Source organism: Vidua macroura, chromosome 1 (genome assembly GCF_024509145.1).
Source record: "Vidua macroura isolate BioBank_ID:100142 chromosome 1, ASM2450914v1, whole genome shotgun sequence".
Taxonomy (NCBI): domain Eukaryota; kingdom Metazoa; phylum Chordata; class Aves; order Passeriformes; family Viduidae; genus Vidua; species Vidua macroura.
This window is the reverse complement of record NC_071571.1, coordinates 17,517,134-17,531,398: the sequence shown is the minus strand read 5'-3', so window position 1 is coordinate 17,531,398 and position 14,265 is coordinate 17,517,134. Positions and strand designations below refer to the sequence as shown.

General features: G+C 39.3%; 1 protein-coding gene across 4 annotated transcripts in view; it reads left to right on the top strand.

Moving 5' to 3' along the window:
* KIAA1217 (KIAA1217 ortholog) overlaps positions 1–14,265 on the top strand; it is a 178,134-nt gene that overhangs the window by 86,790 nt on the left and 77,079 nt on the right. For all 4 annotated transcript variants that reach the window (XM_053980344.1, XM_053980333.1, XM_053980326.1 and 1 more), the window contains exon 4: positions 11,915–12,113. In XM_053980344.1, the coding sequence (XP_053836319.1) occupies positions 11,915–12,113 (199 nt within the window). The remainder of the gene's footprint in view (positions 1–11,914; positions 12,114–14,265) is intronic.

Genomic DNA, 14,265 nt, shown 5'->3' with positions numbered 1-14,265 from the left:
ACATTTGCATTTTATTTGCATTTGGAGAGATTACATAAAAGAGTAAAATTATACAAATGCTTAAGGATTGGCATGGGGAGGGTCTTAAGTAATCATGGAGTATTCTGATTATTATTTATTAGCCCCCAAGCCCAAGTTTTGGCAGGCACAGATTTTAGTGTCTGATTAATTAGTTTGCTGCCACCTTATATGGAAATTTCATTCGTGATTATAATCATAACGCCTCAATCTTTTATAGTATTTCTTGCAGATGTTTCTCAAAGCCTGTTAAAAAAGAAAGTCATGGCCACAGTGACAATTTCAATCATAGCAAAACCTTTGCAGGGAGACAGATCGTTGCTTTTCAGCTGGCAGTAGAAATAACTCTCTATTCATAGAGATTTACTTACATTTAGTATCTACATTATGCAAGATACTGTAAGATACACAGAGAAAAATATAAATGCTAAAGGTAGACATATATTATATTTGAGGTAATTAATTGTTACTTACTATTTATGAGCTAGAAATTAAAATAGGCACGTAAAATCAGACAGAAGATGTGTGAATGGCCTTCGACTTTATATGAGAAACCTGTGATTTGCTAGTAGTGGCACTGCCCTCTGATTCTTTAGGGCATGATTTAAGCCTAATGAAGTCAGCAAGAACTTAGGTTTAGTTCATGGAAGAGGAACTCCCTGGGAAGTGTATTTCAAGTTAAGGCTGAGTATAACTTTAATGTATTCAGACATCTTAAAAAATTTTCCCTATCTTGCCTTTTATAGTGTATGCAAAGCAGCCAACATGCAAAAAGGTCATGTAAATATTTTCTGTAGTGGTCAGATGGCTTAACAGAGACTGACAGATCTATAGGAAAAACAGTCTGAAACAACTAGTTCCCTTTAATGAATTGAAACACAGACCCTAGGAAATTATAATACTCTAATGTAGCTCAAGTTTTCCTTCCAGCTTTCCAAGACTTTGTTTTCTGTCCCATGTCTTCAAATTATAATAACTAAAGGTTTTGGACTTGGAAAGAAAAAAAACACACACCTCTTACCTGAAATGTTTTGTAACAAAAGAGTAGAAGAATGTAAACAATTATATTGACATATCAGAGTTTTTTCTGTTTCATTTATTGTCTCTAAAGGATCTATGAAAGGCAGGTATAGGAAAGAGTGAAATATGTGACTTCCCAGGCTAGCACTTGTGCCCACAATTACTGTTTACTTAAGAGTTTCTTTCTCCTATAATAAAAAGGGGGGGGGAACCTAAAAAAAATGCTTCCAAGGAGCAAGATACCATTTAGTACATACTGTCTCAACAGAGGCACAATCTGTCTGCCACCAAAAAGCTGATATGCAGGATATTTTAGATGCTGTGTCACACTGGAGCTGAATTTTGTTGCAGCAGGTTGTATCAGCATGGATCTAATGGGTTCATTGCAGTGATACTGGAGTAGAAGATGTACAGTGTACCAAACAAATCCATTAGTTATGTAAGTCTGTGTCTGTCACTGCTATATCTGTTAAATGACTTCTGAATGCAGCCTTTATTATTCATTTGCACTGCAGTAATACCTTGAGCAAAAACAGTGCCTTGCTGTGTTGGGTAATACATAGTGACAAAATACTCCTATTTCAGAACCTTGCAACATGACTAAATCAGAATGAAAAGTGGTGAAGATAGTAGGAGAGGTAGAGTAATGAGTGTACAAACTGGATGAATTGAATAAAACTGTGTCAGGGTGGCAGTGGCTTTTCTCTTTAGGCTAAATAATGCCCTCACAAAAGGTGTAATGTCTCTATCCAGCTCTACCATCACTTTGTATTCTGATTTAGCAGCAGTAATTTGAGCCTTCAGCAATTGGTGTCTGCTGGAAGACAGATTTGGCAGCTGAAGTAGCTTGTACAGGCCTCCTTCCTTCTGAGGAAAGGTAGGAGGCCAGATGGAGCTGTCCCATGGGGTGTATCTAGGACAGGAGCTATCACTTGGATCAATCTGATCTAATTTTTGTGTTAGGTAAAATTTGTAAGTCTACCTCTAATACAGTAAGTCACACAAACACCAGAGCCTTCCATTTGACATGGGTGTGCAAAGGAAAGTGTACTGCAATTCCATGCATTTTAATGTAAGACTTCAGCCAAGGAAAGAAGCATAGCCTGTCCCTCAACACATTGTATTTAGGATTTGCTGCCAGGGCTGACAGCAAGTCCCTGAATGAGGACAGCTCTTGGATTTAATCATTGCTCCCAATACTGTTTATATATTTAGGTAGTGATTCTAATGCATAGTTACTACGCTGTGCCTAAGTTCAGGTTTCTGTTCCCAGAGGGAAATAATGTCATCTCTGTGGTATCACATAAGACTCTCTCTTTTATTAGTTCTTGTTCTCTATCTCTTTTCTGCATTTCTGGCTACAGAGTACCCAATTCAGGCAGGATAAGAGGATAATCACTGCATCAGAAGCTTGTTGATAGCCTGCTGATTAGGGTGCTCTCTTGGGACAACAGGGGCAATGGTCTGAGCAGCTCTAAAGATGGGAGCCCTTCTGGATATTTTTTTAACTACTCATCTGTTTCACAGGAGATAGGTGCTTGTACCATTGCTTTGCCCAATTACCTTCTGTGATGAATAGACCATCTGTGGGTATGAGGGTGGATGTTGTTAATCTTGGCTTTATCAAGGCCTTTCACATCTCCCATAGCCTCCATAGCCACATGGGGGAGGTAGGGGTGGCCTTCAGGGTGTGTAACTGGCAGCTGGGTTTTAGCTGTGCTCCTCAGGGCTGGACTCTGTGCCGGTGATTTTTGACATCACAAACCTTGTTGTTGGGATGGAATGAAGCAGCAGTAGGGTCAAGTCTGATACTAAGTTTGAGAGCATTTGAGGTGCTGAGTAGTCAGATGGCCAGTTCACTGGGACCCAATGAGCCAGAGATATGGACTAGCAGGAACTTCACGGAACTCCAAAGAGGCAAATGCAGCCTTTCATCAGGGACAGAACAGCTCTGCAACAATACTGGCAAGGACAGGTTGGCTTGGTAGCAGCTTTGTAGAAAGGACTTGGGGAATGACAACAAGTTGACTATGTGTTGGCAGCATGTCCATGCAGCAAGGGAACACTGCATAGCTGTCTATGGGAAAAATTTAGCCAGCAGGTGAAGGGAAGTGATTATTCCTCTCTTCTCACCATTTGTGAGGTTGCACTGTGTCCAGTTTTGACTCCCCAATACGTGAAAGATAATGACAAATTGGAATGAGTCTTGGAAATGGCCTCTTGGCATTCTTCTTAATCATGCAAACTGAGGTCTTGGTTCCAAGATCCTGTCTAAAGTACCTTGTGAGGACTTCACACAAAGTCAAGCTGTTTGTTAGAGCCGACAGAGGTGTATTTTTGGTGTGGTGTCCTAACCAGCTATGCTCTTAAATGCTGAAGGCTCAACCCCTAAATTTTCTACTGACAGTAATGAACTTTTTAGAAATTAAATAACTTCAGAAGTATTGAAGACAATTCCTGCTGTAAATACAGACCATTTGGTAAATGGAGCAAAATTACCAAGGCATGCATGGCCTGCATGACTTTAATGTTTCATGGCTATGGATTATTAAAATGGTCACATTCTGCCCTTGAACACATCAATTGCACCTCATTTAGTATTAAAAAACAGGGTTTATAAAAATAGTTATTCCTTAAATAAAGAGTTTGATACAGCTGATTTATACACAAAGGAAATACAATTTTGTAGGATCTCTCTTTTTTGTGTGTTTATTCAAGAGGAAGAACAAATATTCCAAGAAATTTAATTGATATTTTCTTATCTTTTTTGCTTTTGCCCATTTAAAAGTTACTAACAAAAATGCCTCTATGTAAAGTACTTGACTACAGTGGCCTTAAATACTTCACATATCTGTGTAGTCTTTGGCAGGCTCATCCTTGGAGACTGTACTGGTCAGCCTGGCACCTTTGGCTGGGAGCCAGCCATGGCTTACTGGCTTCTTCAGAGGGCAGGGGCTCAGCTTCTGGTGGGCTAAAGCAGAGCCTGCATGGGCATGTCCTGTGCCTGTGTGTGTGGAGTTCTCTGATTTTATTACGCGAAACTGGTGGATGGGTGTTGAAAAATGCAGGCGAACCCAGTGGGAAGAATGATGATATCTGACTCCAGTTCAGAAGGCTGAATGATTTCTTTATTATAACTATGCTAAAATACATTAACATACTATATAAAGGAAGGTACTAAAAACTACATGCTACTTTCTCTAACTACCATATCTAACACACAACTTGTGACCTTCTCACGAGAGTCCAGACACAGGCGGATCTGATTGGCCATCAGGCCCAAACAATCCACCATGATCCAACCAAGAACTCACTCCAGGTAAACAATTCTCCAAACACATTCCACAAGAGAAAAACAAGGAGCAGAAATAGAAATTGTTTTCTCTTTAATTTCTCTCTGTGCACCTTTATGAAAAATCCTGAGAGAGAGAGAGAAATGTGCTTGCCACAGATGGGAGCTGCAGTAAATGCACCATGGCAGAGCCTCTGGGGGCCCTCTGAAAAATAACTCTGGTACATATGAAACTTCTTATTCATCTCACTGACTTGTTCAGTTGTAATTTTTAAAATATTTTTTCATCCAGTATCATAGGGGTTTTGTGTTCCTCCAAGTTTGCTGGCATTGTTTTGTCAGTTCGGGGTATGAAAAAGCTGCCTTGATGGTCAGTTGGGCTATTCTGTGCAACAGAATACAATTATTGGCCAAAAGAGATCCTGCCAGAACATTGATTTCCACCTGGGGAATTAAGTTAAACTGAAATGTTCTCTCAGAATCTCTAGGTGATAGAAGTAACTGTTCACAGTAGGTGGACTTGCTGATATAGGTACATAGACAAAGTTGCCTTTTGACAAGAGGCTTTCTCACAGGTTTTATCAGGCATCAGACGGGGAAAATACTGGGTTTTCTTTAGGTAAAAAAAATTGTCAATTTTCTCTTTAGTTTTTACTTATTCTTCTTAGCTAGCTGAATGCATTTGTTTGTAGAAAAGTGGTAGTATTTTAGTGGCAGTTAAAAACCTTTATTTTTCATAACATTTTGGTAGGAAATTTATGTGACTACTGAGTTTTTCATCTGTCTTTTCATTAAGTAACAAATTATTGCAAGTCACTGTAAGTAGCAGAGAAGAATGAAATAGCAGTAAAATATAACACTAGCCTGAATTAAACAGTTCCTGTTTTTATTAAAACTGTTATTAAACAACTTAAAACCTTGAACAAATCTCTTCAGACTATTGTGCAAAAAAATTAAATAAGTAATTGTTTTTATTCATTAAAATATCTACTTTTTTATTCTCTTAGTACTTTAAGACAGCTAAGTATATTTATAGAACATTTTCTGAATGTGGAGGACAGATTTTCAGGAGGGAGTACTAACAAAAGTTATTATGAGAGCTTCAGGCTAGAAATACCACAAGAATCATGGCAATGACCTCAGACTCCTTGAAACTGTGTGGTAAAATAGGAGAGTTAAGTCTTGAGGGTATGGAAAGTAAGAACCTAATATTGAGGAATTTCTTCCATGCTGCAAAAGTTGTTACTGTAATAAACTTGTGTCTGCATAACTTGGGCAGAATTTGGTGATACGTGTTTGCTCTCTGTTCATTAGATAGTTGCGGGGGAAGGAGGGATGGGGAACAGAGAACAACAATATGGGCCTATGCCATGCTTACACTCCTATATATGACAATTTTGTCAAAAGCAAAGAAAAAATGGAAGTATCTTGAAATCTTAGTTACAAGAAATTAAAAATTTTAAGAAAATTAAATTTTAATTAAAATTTTAAAATGCACTTTTGAGGAAAGGCCTGGCTCCAGCAAAAACAGTTATCATTGAGACTTTAAAGATTATCCTTAGCTTTTAAAACTCATGCAAGTCTCAAGTAATGACTTGATATATATATATAAGTAAGAAACAAGGATGCTTTTTCTCACTTTTGCTTGTTACTATTGCTGCTGACTTCAGCATGAGGAAATGTCCATACAGAGACAGTGACTCAATGGACTTATGGTAGAAGATCAAACTAAAGCAGCATGAAAAGACAAAGATTGCCCATCTTCTCAAAAAGATATGGCTAACTGATGGTTAGGGGTAAAGAGCGAAACTAATCTAATGGCATTTTCCCCATTTTAGTTATACCATGCTTTGCACCTTGTATTTCAGGAAGGTCCAGAGCTCCGAACGCATCCATGTTTTGATTGCTATAGTCTAACCAGCTTTACTATTACTAGAAATTTTCAGATTCGATACAGAATTTCCAGAGGATACATACAATAGCTGTGTTAGAAGAGAGTAGGAGGTGCTTTGTTTGTGCCAGTGGTTTTTAGTTCTGTGGGAAGGTTTCAATGCTCCAGCGCCCAAGCATCCTACACCTGCCAAATATAGATTTTATCATTGATTAATACTTCTCTTCAGCTGGATTAAGGTATTGCCAAATGCCAGTAAGATATTTCAATGCAGAAATTTGTAAGACATCTTGCCTACAGAGAGGGAGTCCTGTAGCTTCACAGAAAATAAACTCACGAATTCAAATGTAAGCTGTATTTTATTTCATTAAAGTGAGGAGTTAAATAACTTTCTGCCTCAGTTTTTTTCTTCTTTGTTACAAGAGAATTATGTGAGAAATTATATTTCTCCATTTTAAATCCATTGTTTGAGAGAATTAGCAGATACTTTTAAGGGTCACAGAAGAAGACACAACCTTGTTTGTTTACTTACTCTTGTTTTATCAGGTATTTAACTTTTCTCTCTTAAATAATGTATTTCAAAAGATAATTTTTGTTCTTTAAACAAAAGCTAGTTGTCATTGAAGTTCTCCTAAGTATATAAGCTGCCCTGCATGGAGATCATTGTTAGCAATGAAACCACGATAATGTGGTGCTTAGTCAGGGTTAGGTCAGCACCATGTATGTGATGGAGGTGCTGAGAGATGTGAGCTGGGTGGTTTCCTGACACTTGCATGACATTAGCTTTTGCTGCAAGGAGTAAACCTTTACCAGCTGTGACTCAGGAGTTATGGTCTTACCAGTATGGGAGGTGTGCCAACCCTCTTGTGGTTATGCAGCTCCATGCTCTAAAGCCAGCCCAGACCCCGTGTGTTCAGGTAAGATGCACCATCACACTGTGAGGGCATGTCCTCAGCTCCCAAGTGGCTTTTGCAGCTCAGCAGCACTGTCTGAGCTGAAGGCCTTTCTGTGAAGGTGGTGTGTGTGCCTGAGCTCAGAGCTGTGCTGGCCAAAGACACAGGAAGGCTGCGCTGGGCATCCCAACCCGGCACTGATGGGCTCAGCCACCCGAGTCAGGGTAACTCTGCATCTTTCATCACACTGTGTTGTGTTTCATGTAGATCATCCCTGAGGGAAATGATGAAATACTTTGCACATCCTGCCACTGACCATTGATAAAGAGGCAGCAGAAAATACAGTGTTTTGAAAGAGCTCTGTATGTAGGGAGGGAAAGGGCAGTCATGTGGTGTGTTCACAGGATCATCATCAGATCTGGGTTTGATGCTTGTAAACCTTTCTTTGAACATGTTCTTTTGCCTCTTGGGCATTTAATTTCCCTTCTATAAAGCATACCTCTTTGTTGACAGGAATGTTGTGAAACAATTTGTTACAAGGCTGATGTTACTAAGGCCTACATGTAAATGTTTTCTGCTGTGGCCTGTGTTTAAGTCTGTGGTCTGTTGCTTGTAGGGTGAAGAGCGATCAAAAATGCCAGAGGTATTTCTGCAGCTAAGTTATACTGCATGACAAAGGGGATGGCTGAACATTCTAGTTTGGGTTGTAGCTGTAGGACAGCGCAGGGCTGGCAGTACCTCAGAGCTCTTGGAAGAAGTGGGAGCCACAGCATTGTCTGACGTGCACTTTCAAAACTGTTGCGTGGCGTCATTACCTTGTTCACAGTCATCCTCATACGTGTTGTCCTAGGGTAGCAGGGAATTTCATAGTCCTCTTGGATTTGTGATGTATAAAAACGGGCACAATCTTCATGTTTCAGGTAAATCCATTGTAACAGAAGCATAAGTAAGTGCAAGAGGGACTTGAGGGAACATGGAGACAGGAATATCCCTTGTGTTTTATTATCTTTCCAGCAGCTTTGCTGACATATGTTCTGTGGCCTAACAAAAACCATGTTTAAGTTATATTCTATTTCTTCTTGCTTTAATCTCTAAGGGAGTGATTTTTTTAGCTGAAGGTAAAACACACCTCAGAGCTCCAGCAGCTTACATGAAGTAGAATCTGTGGGTATTGTTGGTGTTCAGAATTTCACCTGGGCAATCTATGGAAGAAAAATATTGTGAATGATTTTAACTAATGGATTTTGAGTCTCTTTATTTTGTCATGCTCAAAAAGGATTTTTAGAAGGTTGCAGTTAGTTCTGTCTAATAGGAAATGCCCTAAAGCATTGCTGTATCATGATATGGATCAGACAACTCAAGAGGAAAGGCAGTAGGGTTTTTTAAGGGCATGTGATTTAAAGGAGAAGAAAGAAAAAAAGAATTTATTATGCCTTTGAAAACATCTTTTCTCTCTCAAGTGAGATTTGGGCTAAAACATTTCTCCAAGTCGTATGTTTAAGCTGACTGTTTTAAGGCATATATGCATACTTGCTTTGAAAATTCAGGACTGAAGGACAACTATGATTTTGCTTTGAAACAGTATTTTGTGGGAGCATTGAAGCACAGGCAGAATCAAGACTGTTCTGCAATGATTTTTACTTGTGGGTAAGGAGGATTTTTCAACTCTTGCCACTTATTCTGTGTTAATGGTTTCAGTTGCTCAATATTGAGTGTTGTTTTAATGGTCTGAAATGCAAAACTAGCATTTCTAAATTTTTCACTGACTTTTAAACTGGGCAGAAAAGTGAGTCACACCAACTGCAAAGCTGGTATGCAAAGCCTGTCTTTTTAGTAAAAAAAAAAATTGCCACAAAATCCAAGTAAGTTTAAATGCAAAAACATAGAAGGTTCCTTGTGTTCTTCATAAGGAAGAACTTTTTCATAACTGAAAGCTATCATCAAAAATGAGTTTGTCTTTGGATATCTTGGAAAAGTGAAATAAATGCAATCATTAACTTGTTTAATTTTTTTACAAATGTAGTTAGTTTCTGAATCCTAAAAAATGTTTAGCTGCATAGAATATTTGAACAGTAAAAAGACAATTTTACCTAGAAGAACATAAATAAATAAATGATGTCTCAAATTATAATAAAAAAGGGAAAAATAGTTTACTAGCTCATTAAACATTGGCATTGTAAATAAAAGTCATAGGAAAACTCCTCTCAGTCTTTGAAAGAAAACTAGTTAAATTTCAGTCTGAAAAAGTTTTTCCAGACAAAGAAAGATGGAAATTTGTAGTAGTATTCATATGGGGTTTGATTGCAATATTAATGAAGAAAGAGGTATCAGCTCTTGGTAATAATATGAAGATTAAGTTAATAGCTCTATTTTATACAAGCAGCCTAATATTAAATAATAGGTAATGCTGAGTAGTCTGTTTAGTATTCAGGAAAGTTAACATCTTCCTTCTGTAAGTGCAAGCATAATTACCCACTGATTGTAGGAACATCTGACTGTTTCTGCCCTCCTTTATAGCAATTATGGACAACATAGGGACAAAAATTAAAGACTAAGGGGAAACAAGACTCATCTTATCTTGGAATGCCTTCTTTTCTTTTCATTATTTGCCTTTGTATTCTAGGACCTCAGCTTTTCCCATTGCTTTTGCTCAGTGTTTGTATCTCAGCACCATAACGTGCCTATCCTGTTGCTGATGACTTTCCAGTGTGACTCACTGACTTACCATCTAAATTTTGTGATTTGCTGAGATTTGCTGATGACTGATGGCAACTGCACTGAGGGCCTTGTGTTCTTAACCCTTCTGATTATATTGGTCATGGGAGAACAACTTTACAGTGCATCACCATTGCAACTGCTGTGGTGAATTCAGGTTGTGTAAAATGCTCCACCAGGATTTAGCCCACCTGTGTTAATTATTGGTTGATGCAAAGGCTTGGCAGCACAGAATCCTCCCAAGTTGGACAGAATCCAGTAGAGGGTCACAAGGATCATTAACTTGGTTGGAGCCTCCTTGATCTGACAGATTGAGAGAGCTGGGGCTGTTCAGCTGGGAGAAGAGAAGGCTCAGAGGCAGTAACGTCATCAATGTACAAAAGAACCTGAAGGGAGGGGGCAAAGAAGAGCCAAGCTCTCTTCATTCATGTCCACTGAGAAGGCCAAAGACAATAATCGTCAAATGAAACATATGAGATTCCCCCTAATATCAGGAAACTCTTCTTCATTGTGAGATTGACCAAGCACTGAAGCAAGTTTCCCAAAAAGGGTGCAGAGTCTCTGTCCTAGAAGATACACAAAAATGTCTGGACATTGTCCTGCACTAGTGGCTGTATCTGTCCCTGTTTTGGTGGGGTGGGGGTGAACCAGATGACCTCCAGAGGTTCCTTTCAACCTCAGCCATTTTGTGATTCTGTGATTTGCCATCTTTTTACACCACTGTGGAAGCTACACTTGCTCCATCTCATATGGACAGCAAGACAGTGAAGGTGTTTCCTCCTGGGACAATGCGGTGTGGTACAGAGACACCTGGGATGGCTCAGAAACAGCACAGTGCACTCAACTGGGCTTACCAGTCCCCATCTCCTTGTATCCAAAGCAGTTCAGCTGAACACTTGCTTCTGAATCTACTCCTTCGTGCTGCAAATCCCAGGAAATTGCTTAGTTTAGTTGCAGTCCTGTGGCAGCTTGCTGTGCAGGTCCTAATAAACCTTCCCACACTGGAGATGTTCATGAGAAGATCTTTTGGTTTTCTTTAGGAGCCAGACCCAGCGAGGTTAGAACTCATCAACACCATCAAGTCCAGACTGATTTCTTCTGTTGATTGGGATGGCTCTTTCTAAGTGCTTTAGTCCTTGGAGGGCTTTGGAAGTCACAATGGCATGGGACTGGGCTGTAGCAATGCTCATGAGCCACACTCATGCAGTACTGGCCACTGGAGTACAGGCACCTGCTGATTGTGCAGGAGTCAGCATAGACCTGGCAGGGCCAACACAGGCATCATGGAAGAGGTATTTCATACCCCTTCCCTCAGTCCCTGGTCTGTATGATTCATGTTTCTTTCCATTATTGAGTGTATCATGGCCTCACATTCCCTGAAAATAGCTGTATCAGAAAGGTGTTCTGTCTTGAGGGAATAAGAATGTCCATATTTTGCAATTCTGCATTTTAGATTACTTATGTTTCTCCCTGAGCACTAAGCATGATTATTAACAGTGCTGTGAAACTGAAAGGTTCCAAAATTGCTCTTGTTTTTATGTGGAGTACCTCAGTTTTACTTCTGGCAGGAGTTTTCACCTGAGGCTTTATGCTATATAATACCAGCAAATTGAATTGTGAATATAGAATTCCTTGAGCTAAAATGAAAATTTTGGTTTTATTGGTAAGTGTGAGGTTACGTATAAGGAAAGCTGGATGCTATAAAAGGATAAATTTCTTCCTCAGCTACTTTTTTAAAAAGTACCTCGTGATTTACCAACAACTTCCAATACAGAGAAAATTTGGTATGTTTTTGATTTTCCATTAGGATAAGGTAAACTTCTGATTTATCTAACTGAAGTAGAGTAAGAGGTATCTTAGTACTGGGACTAGCACATTCATCAGGGCCAAACCTTATAATTGTTCTGTGCTCTATACCAGTAGTCTGTTGAAAAGGAGAATGGCATATGTGCTTTATTTTTTAAAGAGTGTGAGTTGTTTTTTCTCTTTTCATTATGGGCTTAGTCTGTGTTCCACATAGACTTTGAAACCAGATCATTACTATGCATTTAAGAATATGTAACTTCCTATTACCTTTGCTTGTAGGTGTATTATATCTTCAGTATGGAGATGAAACAAAGCAGTTGAGGATGCCAAATGAAATCACGAGCACAGACACAATTCGTGCCCTTTTTGTAAGTGCCTTCCCCCAGCAGCTGACAATGAAAATGCTGGAATCGCCCAGCGTCGCCATTTACATCAAGGATGAGAGCAGAAACATATACTATGAATTGTGTGATGTGAGGTAAGACATGGAATTATAGCTACTGCTTTCATGGGCTTGGGGGTTTTTTGTGTTCTTTGTTTTGTTGTGCACTTATGAAATAGAAAAAAATGGGGTTGATAATTATCTGGCAGAGAGTGGCCTGACACATAAAGGCATGTTCAGTGGTATCTCAGTAATCCAGGAGGTCTGGCCTGACAATACCTTTAGCTGTAGGTGCAATATCCATTGCACAAGCCACTGATAAATGGCATGCCTTGTTGAAATATTTGTATAATATACAAGGGTTCACATATTTAATATGTTTATTGAATTTTAACAGAGACACAATCATTTAAAATACACAATACAGAATAAACTTTTACAGAAAAGATGGGTTGTTTCTTTGCTGAGAGTACAAAGCCTGATTTCATGAGCCTGAAGTAACAAACATGAATGTCACTGATGTCCTCACAACGATGCCAGTTGAGCCATCTAACATAGCCAAAGCTCTGTGGCACTGGGGACCACTGCTGCACCTTCCTGTTATATGTCAGGATACAGCAACTTCAGTAATTCAGAGCTTGGGTTCACCCTTCTATCCTTTATTTTGTGGGAGTGCAGCTTCTTAATTAACCAGGTTTCTTCAGAAGAAGTTCCAGGGTCTCAGGGTCCCTAGAAAGTCCCAAATGATGCATAAATAAAGCTCTTATGTACACCACAGACATGTTACACTTTATAAATAAACTCTGATAAAAATGGACAGAGGAGCATAAGAAGATAAAGGAGAAAGCAGAAAAGCTGCTTGCTCTCTGCTAGTCTGCCACTAATGCAGGAAAATGTTGTGGTGCAAGAGAAGTGTAGTATCCACTGCTGCCTTGTTTCTTCTGGAGATCCTTTGGCTAAGGTGTTCTTCCTTATCATGCTGTAGTTAAAAGAGCAAGTTGGAGCTTTTCTAGCCCTTCCCCATCCAATTTCCCCATTCCTGTTCTCAATCTTTGAACAGCACCATACTCCATTTTCTCCCCTCTGTGTTGCTTTCCTCAGGCTGTCTGTCCAGTGTCTTGTCATTACCTAGTCTCTTGGATTTCAGTTTCTTTCAATCTTATTTGCTTTGCAGAGTGCCACACCCCTGTTTGGCCATTGTAATACCTATGTGAAGACCCATCTGATTTTTTTCATCAAACATCATCATCTTTCAACATGTACCCAAGTTTATTATACATCAAACAGTTTATTCACAAGATCAGATCAACTGATTGAATCATGATAGGGGTTACTACATCTCTGTTGCCAAGTGCATTATTGCCAACCGTCATCTAGCCCATTGGCTCCTTCTCTCTCCCTTTATCCCTCCATCTTCCCTTGAGTTTCAGACTAAGAGTTTATGACTTCATGCCCCTGAGAATGCAGTTGTTGATATCCTAATGCCACTCCACCTTTTTCTCCCTTGCTCCCATTGCAGGCGTCACTCTGCCAGCCTCAGGCCTGGCTCAACCCCAACATCTGCTTCCTCTGTTCCTATGCCTGTATTGTCGAGCATTTCTAGAGGAAATCCCACGACCCAGCTGACTTCCTTCACAACAAAATTCCCTCCTTCAGTTCTGCCAGCCTTCTCACTTAGGAAACCTCAGCAATTCCAAGTTAATGGAGTCCACAACATGCATTTTCACCACCTTTGAATAACTTCTACAACCATTTCTCCATTTCTGTTCCTGACTCTTCACAAGAACTTGTCAGTGTCTCCCCTCAGAGAACAGAAGAAATGAAGCATCCTTTTTCTCTCCTTTGCTTGCCTTGTCTTCCTTCAATCCTCTTCTTTCTTTCCTTTAAACAGAGGGGTTTGAGTCAGGCCTTTAAGTTCTCCATCTCCCTCAGAGGTTGCTCCGTGTTCTTCTGTGGCTTGCATTAGGTCATCATACTCCTTCCCCTCTTTTTCTTCTTCTTTCTTTCTTCTTCATCTTTCTTCTTCATCTTTCTTCTTTTTCTTCTTCTTCTTTTTCTTCTTTTCTTTTTTCTTCTTATTTTTCTTCTTTATCTTCTTCTTTATCTTCTTTTTCTTCTTCTCCTTCCTCTCCTTCCTCATCTTCTCCTTCATCTTCTTCGTCTTCTCCTTCATCTTCTCCTTCTTCTTCCTTTTCTCTTCTTTTTTCCCTTCTTTTTAATTTTTTTTTTAATCACTGGGGACAAACCC